Raw genomic sequence first — 15,702 nt, 5'->3', positions numbered from 1 at the left:
ACCTTAGAATACACCCACTTTGCATAATTAGCCATTCATTCAGGTGTGACACTGACTGAGCCACAATGCAAGGACAAAAGATATATTTAGAAGAAGGCTTTTATTGACCATTTAAGATTTTGCTTACATCTATCTTGTAAATATGTTTTGCTATTTTATTAAAAAGGTTACAATTACAACAATAATTACAATTTCAACAATATTTCAAGTGTACTCTTTCTTTGTAAAAAAATGATTATAGGCCTACATTTTATCATATGTATTCATTAGTTTGAATATAGCCAACATTGGAACAGCTAACATCTTAGTTGATGACGTTATTTTTGACAAAAATTTTATTTTATATATATATATATATAGAACATATGAGCAGAAATTGCTAAACAAAAGCTTATTTGATGTGGCTGTATATTCTACAGTAAATAAAAAAATAATCAGTCGGCTATAAACAAAGCAATTGTGAGCGATAAATAAACAAAAGTAAAGGCAGGTATCTCACAGTAAATGCTTATGCCCCGTTGATGCGGGCTCTAAGCGAATCAAATGTGAGCAAAAAAAACAACAAAAAAACATATCAGAATGATTTCTGAACTCTGATGGTTAGTGGAAGGTGGTCAGCAGAGCACACACATCTGAACACAGTCACACATCTTTATGCCACTCTTGAAAACAGTTCCTGTTCAGTTGAAGACATAAGTGAACATTGCATGCCTGGCATTTCCATGGTGTTAATTGCTTTTTACCACGCACTGCTTTGCAATGCACACATGAGCGGCGACCAACTGTGGCAACATCCCTGTCATCTGAAGTCAGCTCAGCTCCTGGAACCGGTACATGGTCACTATCGGTCCGTTTTGGTGCCGTTTTCTGTGACACACCACAGAGCTCTGTGATAAGTTGCTCCATAAACTCTTTATGGGACAAGTTACCATGTAGCTCTTTGTGCACAATGAAAGAGTTGGTGGAAGCAATGTCCAAGAAGTGTAGAAAAATCTTTCTGTACCACTTCATGGTTTTGTGCTGTGTTGTGTAATACTGTATCAGCTGATCAGACAGGTCAACGCCCCCCATGTGCTTGTTGTATTCAGTCACAGGTGCAGGACATGGAAATGTCTTTGTCCTCCATGTATCTTGCGTTTTCACCCTCCTCTGCGCAGTGTTTCCTGTATAAGCAGGATGGATGGTAGAACAGACAGATACCTCTCGTGTGTCCATCCACTTCACAAATACAAGAGGACCATCGCGAATCCACCTGATGGATCCCCTGGCAGATTTTTTAGAGAGTGAATTAGCTGCATTCCGAGGGCAGTCCTTCCTGTTGTCCCTGTAAGTCCCACATGCACCAAACTTCATTGCAAACAAGTCTTTGAGGAGCTTTGGACTTGTATAAAAATTGTCCATGTACACATGGTACCCAGAACCTAAAAATGTGTGGTCTAAAAGAGATGTTACAGCATCATATGACAGTCCATGGCCTGTGGGAAAGTTGTTCTTTCCTGTGTACACAGAAAAGTCCACAGTGTATCCATTCGATGAGTCTGCAAGAACAAACAACTTGAAACCCCATCTGGTTGGCTTGGCTTTCATGTACTGCGTCATACCTGTGTGTGCTTTGCATGCCACCATTCTTTCATCCACAGCTAAGTTTCTTTTAGGATGATAGATGGATTTACAAGCCTGACGGATCGTGTCCATGAGAGGTTTGACCCTGCAAAGACGGTCATGTTCAGGTGTGCCCCTCTTTCTGTCATTATCCATATCTGCATCTGGGTGACTCATGTGCACATTCCATGAAATGATGCGGTATCTGTCCCGGGACATAACTGTAGCTGGAAAGGGTACGGAGAAAACACTGCTTTGCCGCCAGTAGTCGCTGATGGAGCTGACCTTCACCATGGCCATGTAAAATAGCAACCCAATGTAGCGGTACATCTCACTGATGCTGACATCTGTCCATTTATATTTGCTGCCCTTTGCAGTTGCCTTGGCAGCCTGGGCATTGGTGTTGTGGCACAGAGTTGAGACAGCACTTTCTGAAAAAAATTGTTTGAATAGACTCATGGGTGAATGTGAGTCAACAGGGCTCAGTTGTGGTCCAGTTTCCCGTGCAGGACGGAAGCGCACAGTCTGTGGAACCATGTCAACATCAGTCTCTGTTTTCCATGCCAGAGTGGACTGCCTGTTGCTTGCCTGCTTGTTTGCCTTGGCTCTCTTCGGGACAGGTGCTTGGACATGTTCATTGTCACATCTGTAAAAAAAAACACAAAAAAAAACAAAACAAAAAAACACGTGAGCATGCTGATAACACAATCAAAGAAATTGTATTATCATTATCGATCACTAATGGCCATGGATAAAAAAAGACAACGTTTTTTTGTCATTTCACACAAGAATAGGTAGGCTACTTTTATATTATGACGCTGTAAACACAATCAGGCTACATTTCATCTGTAAAATATTACGTCTATGCACTTACTCAGTATGATTCTCCATCGCACTGAGAACTGAACGACACCTGCGTGCCCCTCTGCGGGGTGCTGGAGAAGGAGAGCTTGACACATTCCTAAAAAAACAACAACAAAGTAAAACTGTTAGCATACATTATTCAAAGTAAACTGATGAGCAATTGATGGTTATGGACACACAATGTTTTGTTGATAGGCCATAGGATGGAGAAATATCTATTTATGGGCCGTAGACCGCGTCACCGCGAGTATCTGTTGATGGGCTATATACACCGCATGCATTTAGTGACGCACGCAATGAACGGATCGTTCGCGAACGATCACTACACTACATTTAAAAAATGTACACCTGTATTCACAAACATCTGTGCATAAGGCAGTATTGAAGCATGATAAACTGTCATAGGCTAACCAAAACCGAACATTTATATAAAAATATAATGTATTTAGACAGTATCACATATTTTACCAGAGGCTGAAATATATTTGCACTAAATCACATTATATAAACTAAGTAGATATTCACAAACATGCTACATTACGCATAAGGCAGTATTGAAGCATGATAAACACTGTCATAGGCTAACCAAAACCGAACATTTATATAAAAATATAATGTATTTAGACAGTAGCCTATCACATATTTTACCAGAGGCTGAAATATATTTGCACTAAATCACATTACACCTAAGCAGATATTCACAAACATGCTACATTACGCATAAGGCAGTATTTTAGCATTTTAACCAGTGTCATAAGCTAATCAAAACTGAGTGAAATATATTTCATATACAAATATATTTAAAGAGCAATATTACATTTAAAAAAGTTTACACTTGAGCGTATACACGAATGTTAGGGATATTGTAAGGCAATCGTTCCTGTAAGATGTCAAAAGCTAGCCAAAACTAGGCAAAATATAGTCTGAAAATTCATATGAGTTCTATATTATCAGAAAAATAATTATATAACAGTAAACAACTTACTCAGAACATGTATCCTCGGCGGGATCAATTCGCTCTTGAAAATGCACCCGTTCATCGTCCGAATTGCAATCTTCCTCTGAGGAAAAGGTGAATTCTTCCTCGCTGTCCAGAATCATCTGAAGGGCGTCTTTACCGGAGAAACGTGCCATCCTCGGAGCGCGATGAACTATCAGTGAATCGGATGAAGAGACTGTGTTTTTATGGCATTGATCGGGGGGCGTGTGCGATGCAAATAGATTACCTAAACTATTTACCATTTGAATAGCGCCGGGGGCGGGGCGGCCTCAGCTCATTAAAGAGATAATGAAGCAGAAGGAAAAACGGTACCTCTCCTTGCTTTCAAACGGATTACATAAGCTGAGAATATTTGTTTTTTATATAAATTACTTCGTTTAAAAGAAGAGATTTCAAGCTTCATAAAGACATATATCACGTGTCTGTGTGAGAAGGATTCGCGGAGTTATTGTTCATTTTCGGACGCGTTTCAGAATGGACTACACTGACAGAGAGAAGGCAGAACTCGCTTCGTGCTTATTTTTCTTTATTTGTCAAAAAGCAAAACACTTTGTTTTTATTGTGAGTATACACAAAAATAATACACATTTAACAGAATCGATTGATGTATGACACGTGTTTGTAATATCAAAGTCAACAGAGCAAAATTAATCTCTTTTGAACTGATAAAAAAAAAAGCGAGCTGGTATCGCCGGCGAGACCGCCGACTTCAGGGGGTTAACCGAACAGCTTCGGAGTCATTGGAATGGTTATATGACATTTTTCGGGTTGAATGGTGGTCGTCTCGCACCCCCCGAGCGCCTGTGAGCGGAAAGCGTCAGGAAGTATCGCGTGATATCAGGTCTCGCAATGTAACGAATTGCTTTACGGCACTGCACACATAAGCCGTTTCTCAATATGCGTTCTTGTTTGGACTTGTGTTCTTGTGGACTTGTGAAACGTCATCAGTCGCTGCCCAAGTACTGTTCCAATTCAAAGTTCACATCTAGCCAAGTCCAGTTCAAATCCTCGGATGTGTTCTTGATCCGCCCCTTTTACCGAGGATGCATCGAGAGGTGACTTGTGCGGACTTGAGACAGCCAGGTATCCCAGAATGCATCTCACACCAACCAGCAAGCGTCAATAGCAGAGGAGAAACCCCGCGTAATTTAAAAATACTGCTGTAATTGTGTCACGAAATGTAGTTTTAACCCTCTGGGGACCAAAAACGTGCCCCTGCGTTTTGCTCGTTTTTTTTTTTAGCAATGTAAAATAAGCTCAAACTGCTGTTAATTTTGATCTTTCATTTTCGTGTTATACATCAATCGATCCTGTTCAGTTTCTATTTTTTTTCTGTATACTCACAATAAAAATAAAGTGTTGTGCTTTTTGCCAAATAAAGAAAAATAAACATGATTCAAGTCCTGCACTCTCTCTGTCTGTGAAGTCCAATTTGAAATGCGTTCGAAAATGATCTGATACTCCGCGAAAATTCAGTCAAACAGGTAAACATACCCACGGGCATAAAGCTTGAAATCGCTTCTCTTAAATGAAGTAATTTATATAAAAAACAAATATTCTCAGCTTGTGAAATCTGTATTAAAAGAGAGCGATTCCAGTCAAGCTTATTAGAGCTCATTCAAATGTAATGTAACCACGCCCCGGAGAGCGCGCGCTATTCAAACGCAAATTCTGAACCATTTCAGACCTATGAAACGCCCACATCAGCTGTAAACACATGCAGCGCGCCGCGAGTGAGGCATAGCCTACCTAATAATCCTGGAGAAAAGTTTCCTGAGAACAGTGCTGATATGAGGAGCAATAGATGAGGAGAGAGGTAGGCTAAGTTATCTTTTCTCAAGTGTTATGTGGAATAACGTTATGGAATAACGTAAGTGTAGGCCTATGTAAACCGCAAAAAGATGAATCGCGTTTCTATAATATGAATCGCGTTTCTGTGAGATGAATGAAGGGTACATATTTGTAAAGACTGTTTAGCCTAAATATGAATCGCGTGTCTGTGTGTGAAAGAATAAACCGCTTTAATCAACTAAAATGCTTTGCTATAGCCTACTGAGATGAGTAAAAATCAACTGAAATATGTTGAAATAAAATGTCTTTGTATAAGCAACGTATTAAACTGCAAATTAACATTAATATGCCCTAATATTTCATAAAAACAACGTTACAGTCAGGCGAAATATGAAAGACAACATTTTGTTGACTAGATTTGGGTACAGTTTTTACTGTAGAATATACTGCCACATCAATATATATATATATATATATATATATATATATATATATATATATATATATATATATATATATATGCAAAATACTATTTTTGTCAAAAATAAAGTCATCAACTAAGTTGTTAGATGTTCCAATGTTGGCTATATTCAAACTAATGAATACACATGATAAAATGTAGGCCTATAATAATTTTTTTACAAAGAAAGAGTACACTTGAATTATTGTTGAAATTGTAATTATTGTTGTAATTGTAACCTTTTTTAATAAAATAGCAAAACATATTTACAAGATAGATAAAAACACTGGCTCAGTCAGTGTCACACCTGAATGAATGGCTCATTACGCAAGTAATTATGCATAATGGGTGGGACATTGTATTCTCAGGTGTAAACCACTCCTCCTTCACGCCCCACTCGCATATTGGCTTTCCAAGCAAAACCTGTCTTACACAATTTAAATCAATGTATTGTTTTATGTGAACGATAAAGCAAGACTATTTTCACATAATTTTGAAGCCAGAACTCGAAGTGAAAACATCCATTAGTCAAAAGTCTTGTGGACACATATTTAGTATGTGTTTTGTGGTCTTATTTCAACAACTTTCTTTTTTTTTTTTTTATATAACCACGCATAAACATTATTCTCTTAAAAATACAAACATCTACATACATCTTGCTCACATATTCTGCTAGCCCTGTTTGTGCTATATAGAGTGAATTTACACCTTTGCCATTAACATGTTTATAAATAACTGAAAAAAGCACAAATGTTAGGGCATGTCAGAACATCTCAAGGGCCCCAAAAACACCTTGGTCCTCAGAGGGTTAAGAGTATTTCAGGCGAGAATGTAGTTGTTTAAAGCTCAAATCTTTGGTTTATTTATAAAGATAGCGCCTATTTAAAAAATTTGATCTGACGTTTTCGGAGTTGTGAGAACCAGGCAATCGGACGCTCGGTGCTCATGTACCCCGCCGAGAACATCCTTTCCTCGGTTAGTGCTGCTGATGTTTGCCGCTGGCTCGGATGTCTCCAGTCTAGTCTCTCTAGTATCTTCTCTCTAGTGGAGAGATATAAATTGTCTTGTGTATATCTAACGGACAATTTATTTATTTATTTATTTTATTTGTCTTTTTAATCTATAATTTGTTCCCTGGCAAAACGTTAAGGTGAGGGCAAAGTGAAGTTTCATAGCTTTATTTAGTCTATTTAACTTTAACGTTGTAGCCTAGAGAGCTGACTTATGTTTGACTGAATCGTTTGCTTTATTATTGTATAGCTTCTTATACCTTTTAGGCTACTTATACTTTTATAATGGCTATTATTGATCATTAAAACTGACATTTAACAAAAAAGGTTATGTCATTTTATTTTATATATTTAAAACATATAAAATATTTTATTATACATGTTGCCTACATTCTCTTCACTGTATGTACATATATAATATAATAAAATGACACAACCCTGTCTCTTTTTGCTAAATGTTAGTTTTAATGATCAATATTATGATGTTTTTTATTTATCATATTTTTTTAATTAAAACAAAAAGAGTCAGTGTTGTGCTTTATATTTCGTGTTATAAATATGCAGTGAAGATAATCAATTGAGTTGCCTGAACCACATTTGTGTGGCCATTATGTTTAAGATTTTTTTAAATGAAAATGAAAAGAGGCAGAGTGGTGGTTTATAACATATTTTGTTTTATTTGTAGCCTAGATATACATAAAGAGATAACCGGAGTAGCCAGAGCGAGCTGAGTGACGCGATCAAGTACGCCGCTGTTCCATTTCAGAATTATCGGACTTGTGTCCTCCCGTCCTCGGGAGTTCGTTCTCCTGAGTCGAACTTGTCAAGTCCGAACTACCAAGGACTCAAGTCCGAACTTTGCGTACTTGCGATTGAGAAACGGCTATACACTATCTAAACATTTATTTGCTAGCCTTCTGTGTATCATACATACCTCAGTGGACATGGCTCCGTGCGTTCGCCGGGTTCTTTGAAAACAAATGCACATGACCAGCGGGAGAAGATGGGAGGGGGGAGAGTCGCCAACGAGTTTTGATGACAGTGTTGTCAAATATCTATTCCGAAGCTGTAGGGGGAGCTTTATAGAGAAACCCGCGAGCAAAAAGCGAATAAGAAAACATTTCTTATTATTATCAATGTTGAAAACAGTTTCATATTTTTGTGGAAACCATACATTTTATGCAGAATTATTTGATGAACAAAGTTGAAAGAACAGCATTTATATGAAGTAGATTTTTTTTTAACAGTGTAAAACCCTTGACTGTCACTTTTGATCAATTTAAAGGGATACTCCACTTTAAAATAAAAATTCCGTCATATACTCACCAGTGGCGGCTGGTGCTAAACATTTTTTTGGGGTCACAACAAACTGAATTATTAATCCAGGACTGAATGTAGGCTAATTGTTAAATAACAATTTAACAGTGCTAATAATGTAGCTATCATTAGCCTAAAGTTTAGCTAAAACTTCAGCCGGTAGGGTTGGGAAATAGCCAATTGCCAAATAAATCTGAATTTTTGGCCTAAATGGCGATGTATGGTATAATCTGAGTATTTAATTATTATTTTTCTATTTGAATTAAAAAAAAAAACTGTATTTTTTTATTTTTTATATATATTTAATATCCTGATCAATATTGTCCTACAAACAATGTTCATATTGAAGGTTATAAAAACAAACATAGTGTAACCTTGCTGTCTATCTGCAGTCTATCCAAAAAAGGGGTCAAATCACATTACATTCTAACATTGCAACATTACTGTTACGAAACGGCTCCGAGACTCGAAGGTGAAGATCCAAATGCAGTTTATTTACAGAGTAGTCGTACAGGCAGGGTCATCAACAGCGAACAGATCAAAGGAGGAAACACAGAGACTATCCAAATAACAGGCAGAGGTCAGGGCAGGCAGCAATAATCAGAGTCCAATAAACAATCCGAGTCAGGCCAGGCAGAGAAACAATCAGGAAACGGTGAAACAGTCCAAGGTCAGCAAAACAAGAATCAAACACGGGTAAATAACGCTCAGAAATGTAGTAACAGTAAAACAAGACTTCGCCCTGAGTGAATGTGAAAACCAAGTATTTATGGTGTGAGTGAAACAAGATGATAAGACACAGGTGAATGAGATGAGTGCTGATGAGTCCGGGCAGTGAGTTATGGGAAATGTAGTTTATGAGGAAGTGATCCTAGTCTATTGTGGAGCGCCCTCTGGTGGCTCTCGAGGGCACTCCAGCTGGTTATCGTTACAATTACAATCTAAAAACAAAATAATGCTTTTTAAAGAAGTAGTTAAATTTACTAAACTTAAAATAAAAAAATAAAAAAATAAAAAAACAAAGCTAATATCATAAAAATACACAAAGTACACAGGTTTGAAATTCTCTAGCACATTTATGTTCACCAACAACAACAAATATTCAACAACAAATATTTTAGCTAAATATATTTATAATTTAGTGTTAATGTATATTTTAGTCAGAATAATTGCGCTCCTATTCTATTGCGCTCCGTCTGTTCCGCGCGCATGCACGCGGCGGCGCTCGTTCACGGAAGTTTAGCTTGCAGAAAGCTCGCCCCCTCATGACAGCAAACTGGAAATATTGACTTTCTAACATTTACAGATGGAGAATATGTCCGTGAAATGTAAGTTATGCACTGAGGAAATTATTGGATGTCACTTCAGCTTATGGCTAAATATTATTAGAGGTATATTTGTTTCCAGCAATCGCTGCACAAGTGAAGTTTACGTATGATGACGAAAGCACGTTAGTGCGAGCCCTCCTGGAACCCATAGAGAATGCATTGCAGTGCCTGCAGTTCGAAAAAAAAAATCTTTGAATGTAAGTCTATGGGAACACTCTGGGCGATTTTCGGCCATAGTGAAATTGCCCAAAAAGAGGCGGTACTCCACAGAACGTGACTTGGCGCTGATTGGACTATATTCAGAGGCAGAACAACAGTGAGTGACTGCTAGCGTAACTCTGTGGTTGAATGAGATTGTGATTGAAAAAGTCCCTTTCACACTTTGGTGGTGCGTCGCCCGATCACCCTAATGAAGAAACCGCCGCTGATACTCACCCTCATGTTGTTTCAAACCTGTATGAATTTCTTTCTTCTGCTGAACAGAAAGGAAGATATTTAGAAGAATGTCAGTAACCAGACAGTTTCTGGTCCCATTGACTTCCATAGTATATATTTTTTCCTACTATGGAAGTCAATGGGACCAGAAACTGTCTGGTTACTGACATTCTTCTATCTTCCTTTCTGTTCAGCAGAAGAAAGAAATTCATACAGGTTTGAAACAACATGAGGGTCAGTATATGATGACAGAATTTTCATTTTAAAGTGGAGTATCCCTTTAATGCATCGATCCTTGTTGAATAAAAATATTAATGTACACTTTTAGTTTGTTTATTGCGAAATAACTCCCGATTGTTTCTCTGTCATCTAAGCAAGGCTTCATTTCCCAAACACACTGGGCCTGTGAGCTCAGCGAAGCACCAGCATCGAACGCTCTCTGTGATTGATTGGTTTCGTCTTGTATCCAGATGACTAGGAGAAAAAGTTCTATCCTACACAATTATCCGCTAACATTCGCTTATTTTTCCACTTAGAAGCTTATTTTACACACTGAATTGCGTGCGATATTTTTACGTGAGGATCGATCCTTTTCGATACCACGTCAGTATCGAAAGTATCTACCTAGATGAGAGAGGCAATGATGGGACACGCGTCTGTTCCAGTGCATCTTTCCCTTGCTGCCAGGGCTAGACTCTGGCTGCGGGTGGTTGGTTGGCCATCAACCACGGACACATCTAAACTATGTCCCTGCGTCCCAATGTGCATACTATCCGCCCTATCTGCCCTAAATAGTATTGACAATACTAATGTCACATACTATTTAGGATGGATAGTATGTACATTGGGACGCAGGCCATGTGTGTAGCAACCATTCAACTGGAGAATGGTGGACTTCGGCCTTGTACAGCAATGCAGGTTGCGTCTTGCGAGTGATGCGGTCCCGAGGACTTTTCTATCGCTTCAGAGGTGTGTGTGTGTGTGTTTGTGTCTAAAATGTAACCCTGACCGTTTTACTTGCCTTTTGTTAAATAATCACTCGTTAATAAAATTGAGATATTTCGATAATACGTCAATTGTATGGAACGTATGCTTAATTTGTGCAAATTTCTATGTCCCTGGCCATCTTTATTATGTGGGTTTAGGGGGCGCGTAGATCTAGGCTATGTACGGAATGTTTTGTTTTTTTTCAAATATATGCATTTATAGTGTGTATATAAACAAATATATGTTTTATAATGACATGATTATACATATACATGTACATTTATATGTTTTAAATACAATTACGATTACTGTAGGCTAATATATGTAGCAGGGCATTCAGTTACTTTTGAAAGGACAAAAATAAGGTGTCAGTGTATTTCATTAGACTAACTTTGCCAGCTATAAAAAAATCTAGCATTTCCTCACGTTTTACCACAGATTTGTAGTGACAGTTGATATGCATGGGCCACTGGCGATGACAGTCCCCTCCCCTCCTCTGCCATGCCATACCACACCCCACCCACTCCCCTCCCTTCTTCTCACAGCCATCCACGCCCATTTAAGTTGCATTTTTCCACTGTTCCACTGTTACACCACGATAAAGAATGCGTATCACTCCATCCCACGGGCAGCTTTGGGGCTCTCTGATCACTGTTTGGTTCATCTTATACCGACCTACAGGCAGAAACTGAAATCAGCTAAACCTGTAATAAGGACTGTAAAAAAATGGACCAACGAAGCAGAGCAGGATCTACAGGCCTGCTTCGATTGCACTGATTGGACTGTTTTTGAAGCTGCAGCCACCGATCTGGATGAGCTCACAGATACTGTAACATCATATATCAGTTTCTGTGAGGATACATGCATTCCTACCAGGACATTCTTATCATTCACTAATGATAAACCATGGTTTACTGGGAAACTCAAACAGCTTCGTCATGCCAAAGAGGATGCTTACAGAAGTGGGGATAAAATCTTGTATAACCAGGCCAGAAACAGACTGACAAAGGAGATCAGAGTTGCTAAAAGAAGCTACTCTGAAAAGCTGAAAAAACTGTTTTCAGCCAACGACCCGGCATCAGTCCGGAGAGGCCTGAGGAACATCACCAACTACAAATCACCATCCCCCCCATCTGTGGAGAATCAACAACTGGCTGACACTCTCAATGCATTCTATTGCAGGTTTGAGAAGCCCAGACTCACACCTCACACCCGCTCTGATGTGCACTTCACACATCCACCATCACCTCCTGCAACCCCTCTCCTCCCCCCTTCTGCCATCCAACCTGAGCTTAAGGTCTGTGTGGAGGACGTGAGCCGAGTCTTCAAAAAACAGAAGACTAGGAAAGCTTCAGGCCCAGACGGCATCTCATCTGCTTGTCTAAAAGCCTGCGCTGACCAACTGGCCCCAGTCTTCACGCAGATCTTCAACAGATCATTGGAGCAATGTGAAGTTCCCTGCTGCTTCAAACGCTCCACTATCATTCCGGTTCCCAAAAAACCTAAAATCACTGGACTTAATGACTACAGACCTGTCGCTCTCACGTCTGTGGTCATGAAGTCGTTTGAAAGACTGGTGTTGGCCTATCTGAAGGACATCACTGGACCCCTGCTGGATCCCTTTCAGTTTGCTTACAGAGCAAACAGGTCTGTGGATGATGCAGTCAACATGGGACTGCACTATATCCTGCAACATCTTGACAGACCTGGGACTTATGCACGGATCTTATTTGTGGACTTCAGTTCGGCCTTCAATACCATCATCCCTGATCTTCTCACAGCCAAACTGACTCAGCTCTCCATGCCATCCTCAATCTGTCAGTGGATCTCCAGCTTCCTGACGGACCGGCAGCAGCGAGTGAGACTGGGGAAGCTCACATCCAGGACCCTCACCATCAGCACTGGCGCCCCCCAAGGGTGCGTTCTCTCCCCACTGCTCTTCTCCCTGTACACTAATGACTGCACTTCTAAAGACCCCTCTGTCAAGCTCCTGAAATTTGCAGACGACACCACCGTCATCGGTCTCATCCAAAATGGTGACGAGTCTGCTTACAGACTGGGGGTTGAACAGCTGGCTGTCTGGTGCAGCTATAACAACCTTGAGCTGAACACGCTCAAAACAGTGGAGATGATTGTGGATTTCAGGAGAAAATCCCCAGCACTCCCCCCTCTCACCATCATGAACAGCACTGTGGAAGCAGTGGAGTCATTCAGGTTCCTGGGCTCTACCATCTCTCAGGATCTGAAGTGGGCAAATCACATTGACTCCATTGTGAAAAAGGCCCAGCAGAGACTGTACTTCCTTCGCCAGCTGAAGAAGTTCAATCTGCCACAGGAGCTGCTGATCCAGTTCTACTCAGCCGTCATTGAGTCTGTTTTAAGCACTTCCATCACTGTCTGGTTTGGTTCAGCTACCAAATCGGACATCAGGAGACTACAACGGACAGTCCGGACTGCAGAGAGGATTATTGGTGCCCCCTTGCCAACCCTCCAGGACCTGTACTCTTCCAGAGTGAGGAAGAGAGCAGGTAAAATCATCACAGACTCCACTCACCCTGGACACCCCCTGTTTGAACTGTTACCGTCAGGACGGCGACACAGATCACTGGCCACAAGAACATCCAGGCACAGGAACAGTTTCTTTCCACAGGCCATTTCCCTTCTGAACACTTAACATGCCCCCCAAGGCATATGCCTGTAAGTGCAATACTCCCACTGTCTAGTGCAATATTCTCTAACTCAGGTGATATTTATATTTATATTATTCATACTACTCAAAATACTGTAAATATGTTCATAATCTGTAACATGCACTAGACTCCCACTGTCTAGTGTAATATTCTCTAACTCAGGTGATATTTATATTTATATTTATATTATTCATACTACTCAAAATACTGTAAATATGTTCATAATCTGTAAATGTTTATTCGGACTAAACCCAACTGTGACCCCTTTTTTACTTTTATACTATTTAAAAAAAAAATATATATATATATATATATTTTATTCTTAGAATTTGTATTACTATGTTTCTTGTTGTATTTGTATTTGTATATGTGCACTGGAAGCTTCAGTACCAAGAAAAATTCCTTGTGGGTGCAAGCACACTTGGCAATAAAGCTCTTTCTGATTCTGATTCTGATTCTGATTTTTCAAAAAGATTGTGAGCTAGACTTGAGCTGAAAGAGGGGGGTTTCATGACCCTTTAAGGGCCCGAGTGTGCTCATTGTACCATGGCGTTGGACTATTTTCTTTAATCTTCTTTAAGCGCAATGGAGCTACTGTGTCTAAAGTGCTGGAAAAGAGAGAGTTAAAAGTTTCTGTCGCAATATCAAGTTCTTCTAAGCTATTTGATCAGGAAGTTTATTAATAAAGAAATCTTTAGTGGCAGAAGTGATAGGTCTAACATATTTGTAACACGGAGTCGGCTTTGCAGCCTTGGCTAAATTAAGTTTACACGAGACTAGATAATGATCCGAGATGTCATCGCTCTGCTGCAGAATTTCAACGCCATCAACATTGATTCCGTGTGATAAAATTAGATCTAGAGTATGATTACGACAATGAGTAGGTCCTGACACATGTTGTCTAACTCCAATAGAGTAAAGAATGTCTTTAAATGCCAGTCCCAATGCATCTTTTTCGTTATCTACATGTATATTAAAATCACCAACAATTATGACTTTATCTGCAACCAGTACTAACTCTGATAGAAAGTCAGCAAATTCTTTGATAAAGTCTGAATGGTGCCCTGGTGGCCTGTTTACAGTAGCCAGCACAAATCTCAAACGTGATTTATCATTTACACTATACAGTATATTGCTATATTAAGCGCCAACACTTCAAAATAATAATATTTGAAAATAGACTTATTTGTAATTCTAAGCCAGGTTTCTGTCAAACACAGCACATCTAGATTATAGTCTGTAATCACATCATTAACAATAAGTGCTTTTGAAGTAAGGGATCTAATATTCAGTAACCCAAGCTTTTTCATTTGCTCATTTGTATTATCTGTTTTTTATTTGTTGAACATCAATACAATTTTTACCCTTAGATGGGTTTGGAAGTTTTTTGCATGTCCTAATTCGGGGAACAGACACAGTCTCTATGTGATGATATCTAGGTGAAAGAGGCTCTATGTGATGGGATTTATCTGACCTTGGTGACGTGAGACAGCTAGCAGACGGTCGGTTTAGCCAGTCTGTCTGCTTCCTGACCTGAGCCACAGATTGTCATGTTTGAGCTCTAAGACTATGTGCCATATTACTAGAGAGAAGAGCAGCACCATCCCAGGAGGGATGAATACCATCTTTTTTCAACAGGTCAGGTCTGCCCAAAAACTTTTCCAATTGTCTATGAATTCTATAATATTTTGCGGACAACTAGCCTTAGACAACTAGCCATTGAGTGAGGACAATCTACTAAGTATCTCATCACTCCTGCGAACAGGAAGGGGGGTTGTCTTATTGTGCTTGAATGAATTAAAAGCATTCGCATGAATAAGAGCATAATCATATAATGTACCGCTAGACAAAAGATGACGGGAGAAAGCGGATGCCGTGTTAATTACATTAAATATTTTTAACGAGCTAAACGTTAACGCTTTAATTTTTACAGCACTACTAATTTACTCTTTCAATAATTCAAGCACTTTTCAAGTACCTCTTCATAAATATGTCTGTTTTCAAATTTTTTCATTTTTTTTTTCATTTTTGGTAAAATGCTTTTAGTGCAAAGGGTTCATGAACTGTATCTGTTTTAGTTTGGGTATGCCATTTCTTGGGATTTTTTCAAAAGTGGAGGTGAAGACTAACAGATTCAATTACATAGACAACTGTCTGATTTTGGCCCAGTCTGAGGAGCTTGCGCTTTGTCATCAGCTTGTCATCCTCACTCATCTTG

At 39.3% G+C, this 15,702-nt stretch overlaps 1 protein-coding gene across 1 annotated transcript; it reads right to left on the bottom strand.

The window, feature by feature from the left end:
* Positions 1-345: 345 nt before the first annotated feature.
* Positions 346-3,926, bottom strand: LOC309508700 (piggyBac transposable element-derived protein 4-like). Its single transcript, XM_082183182.1, has 3 exons — positions 3,452-3,926; positions 2,477-2,563; positions 346-2,248 (listed from the first exon to the last, which is right to left on the bottom strand). Exons 1-3 carry the CDS (start codon positions 3,706-3,708, stop codon positions 643-645), a joined length of 1,950 nt encoding a protein of 649 aa, XP_082039308.1. The 5' UTR covers positions 3,709-3,926; the 3' UTR covers positions 346-642.
* Positions 3,927-15,702: the final 11,776 nt, after the last annotated feature.

Source organism: Leuciscus leuciscus (genome assembly GCF_965113295.1).
Source record: "Leuciscus leuciscus genome assembly, chromosome: 10".
NCBI classification, from domain to species: domain Eukaryota; kingdom Metazoa; phylum Chordata; class Actinopteri; order Cypriniformes; family Leuciscidae; genus Leuciscus; species Leuciscus leuciscus.
This window is presented reverse-complemented; position numbering and strand designations above follow the sequence as displayed.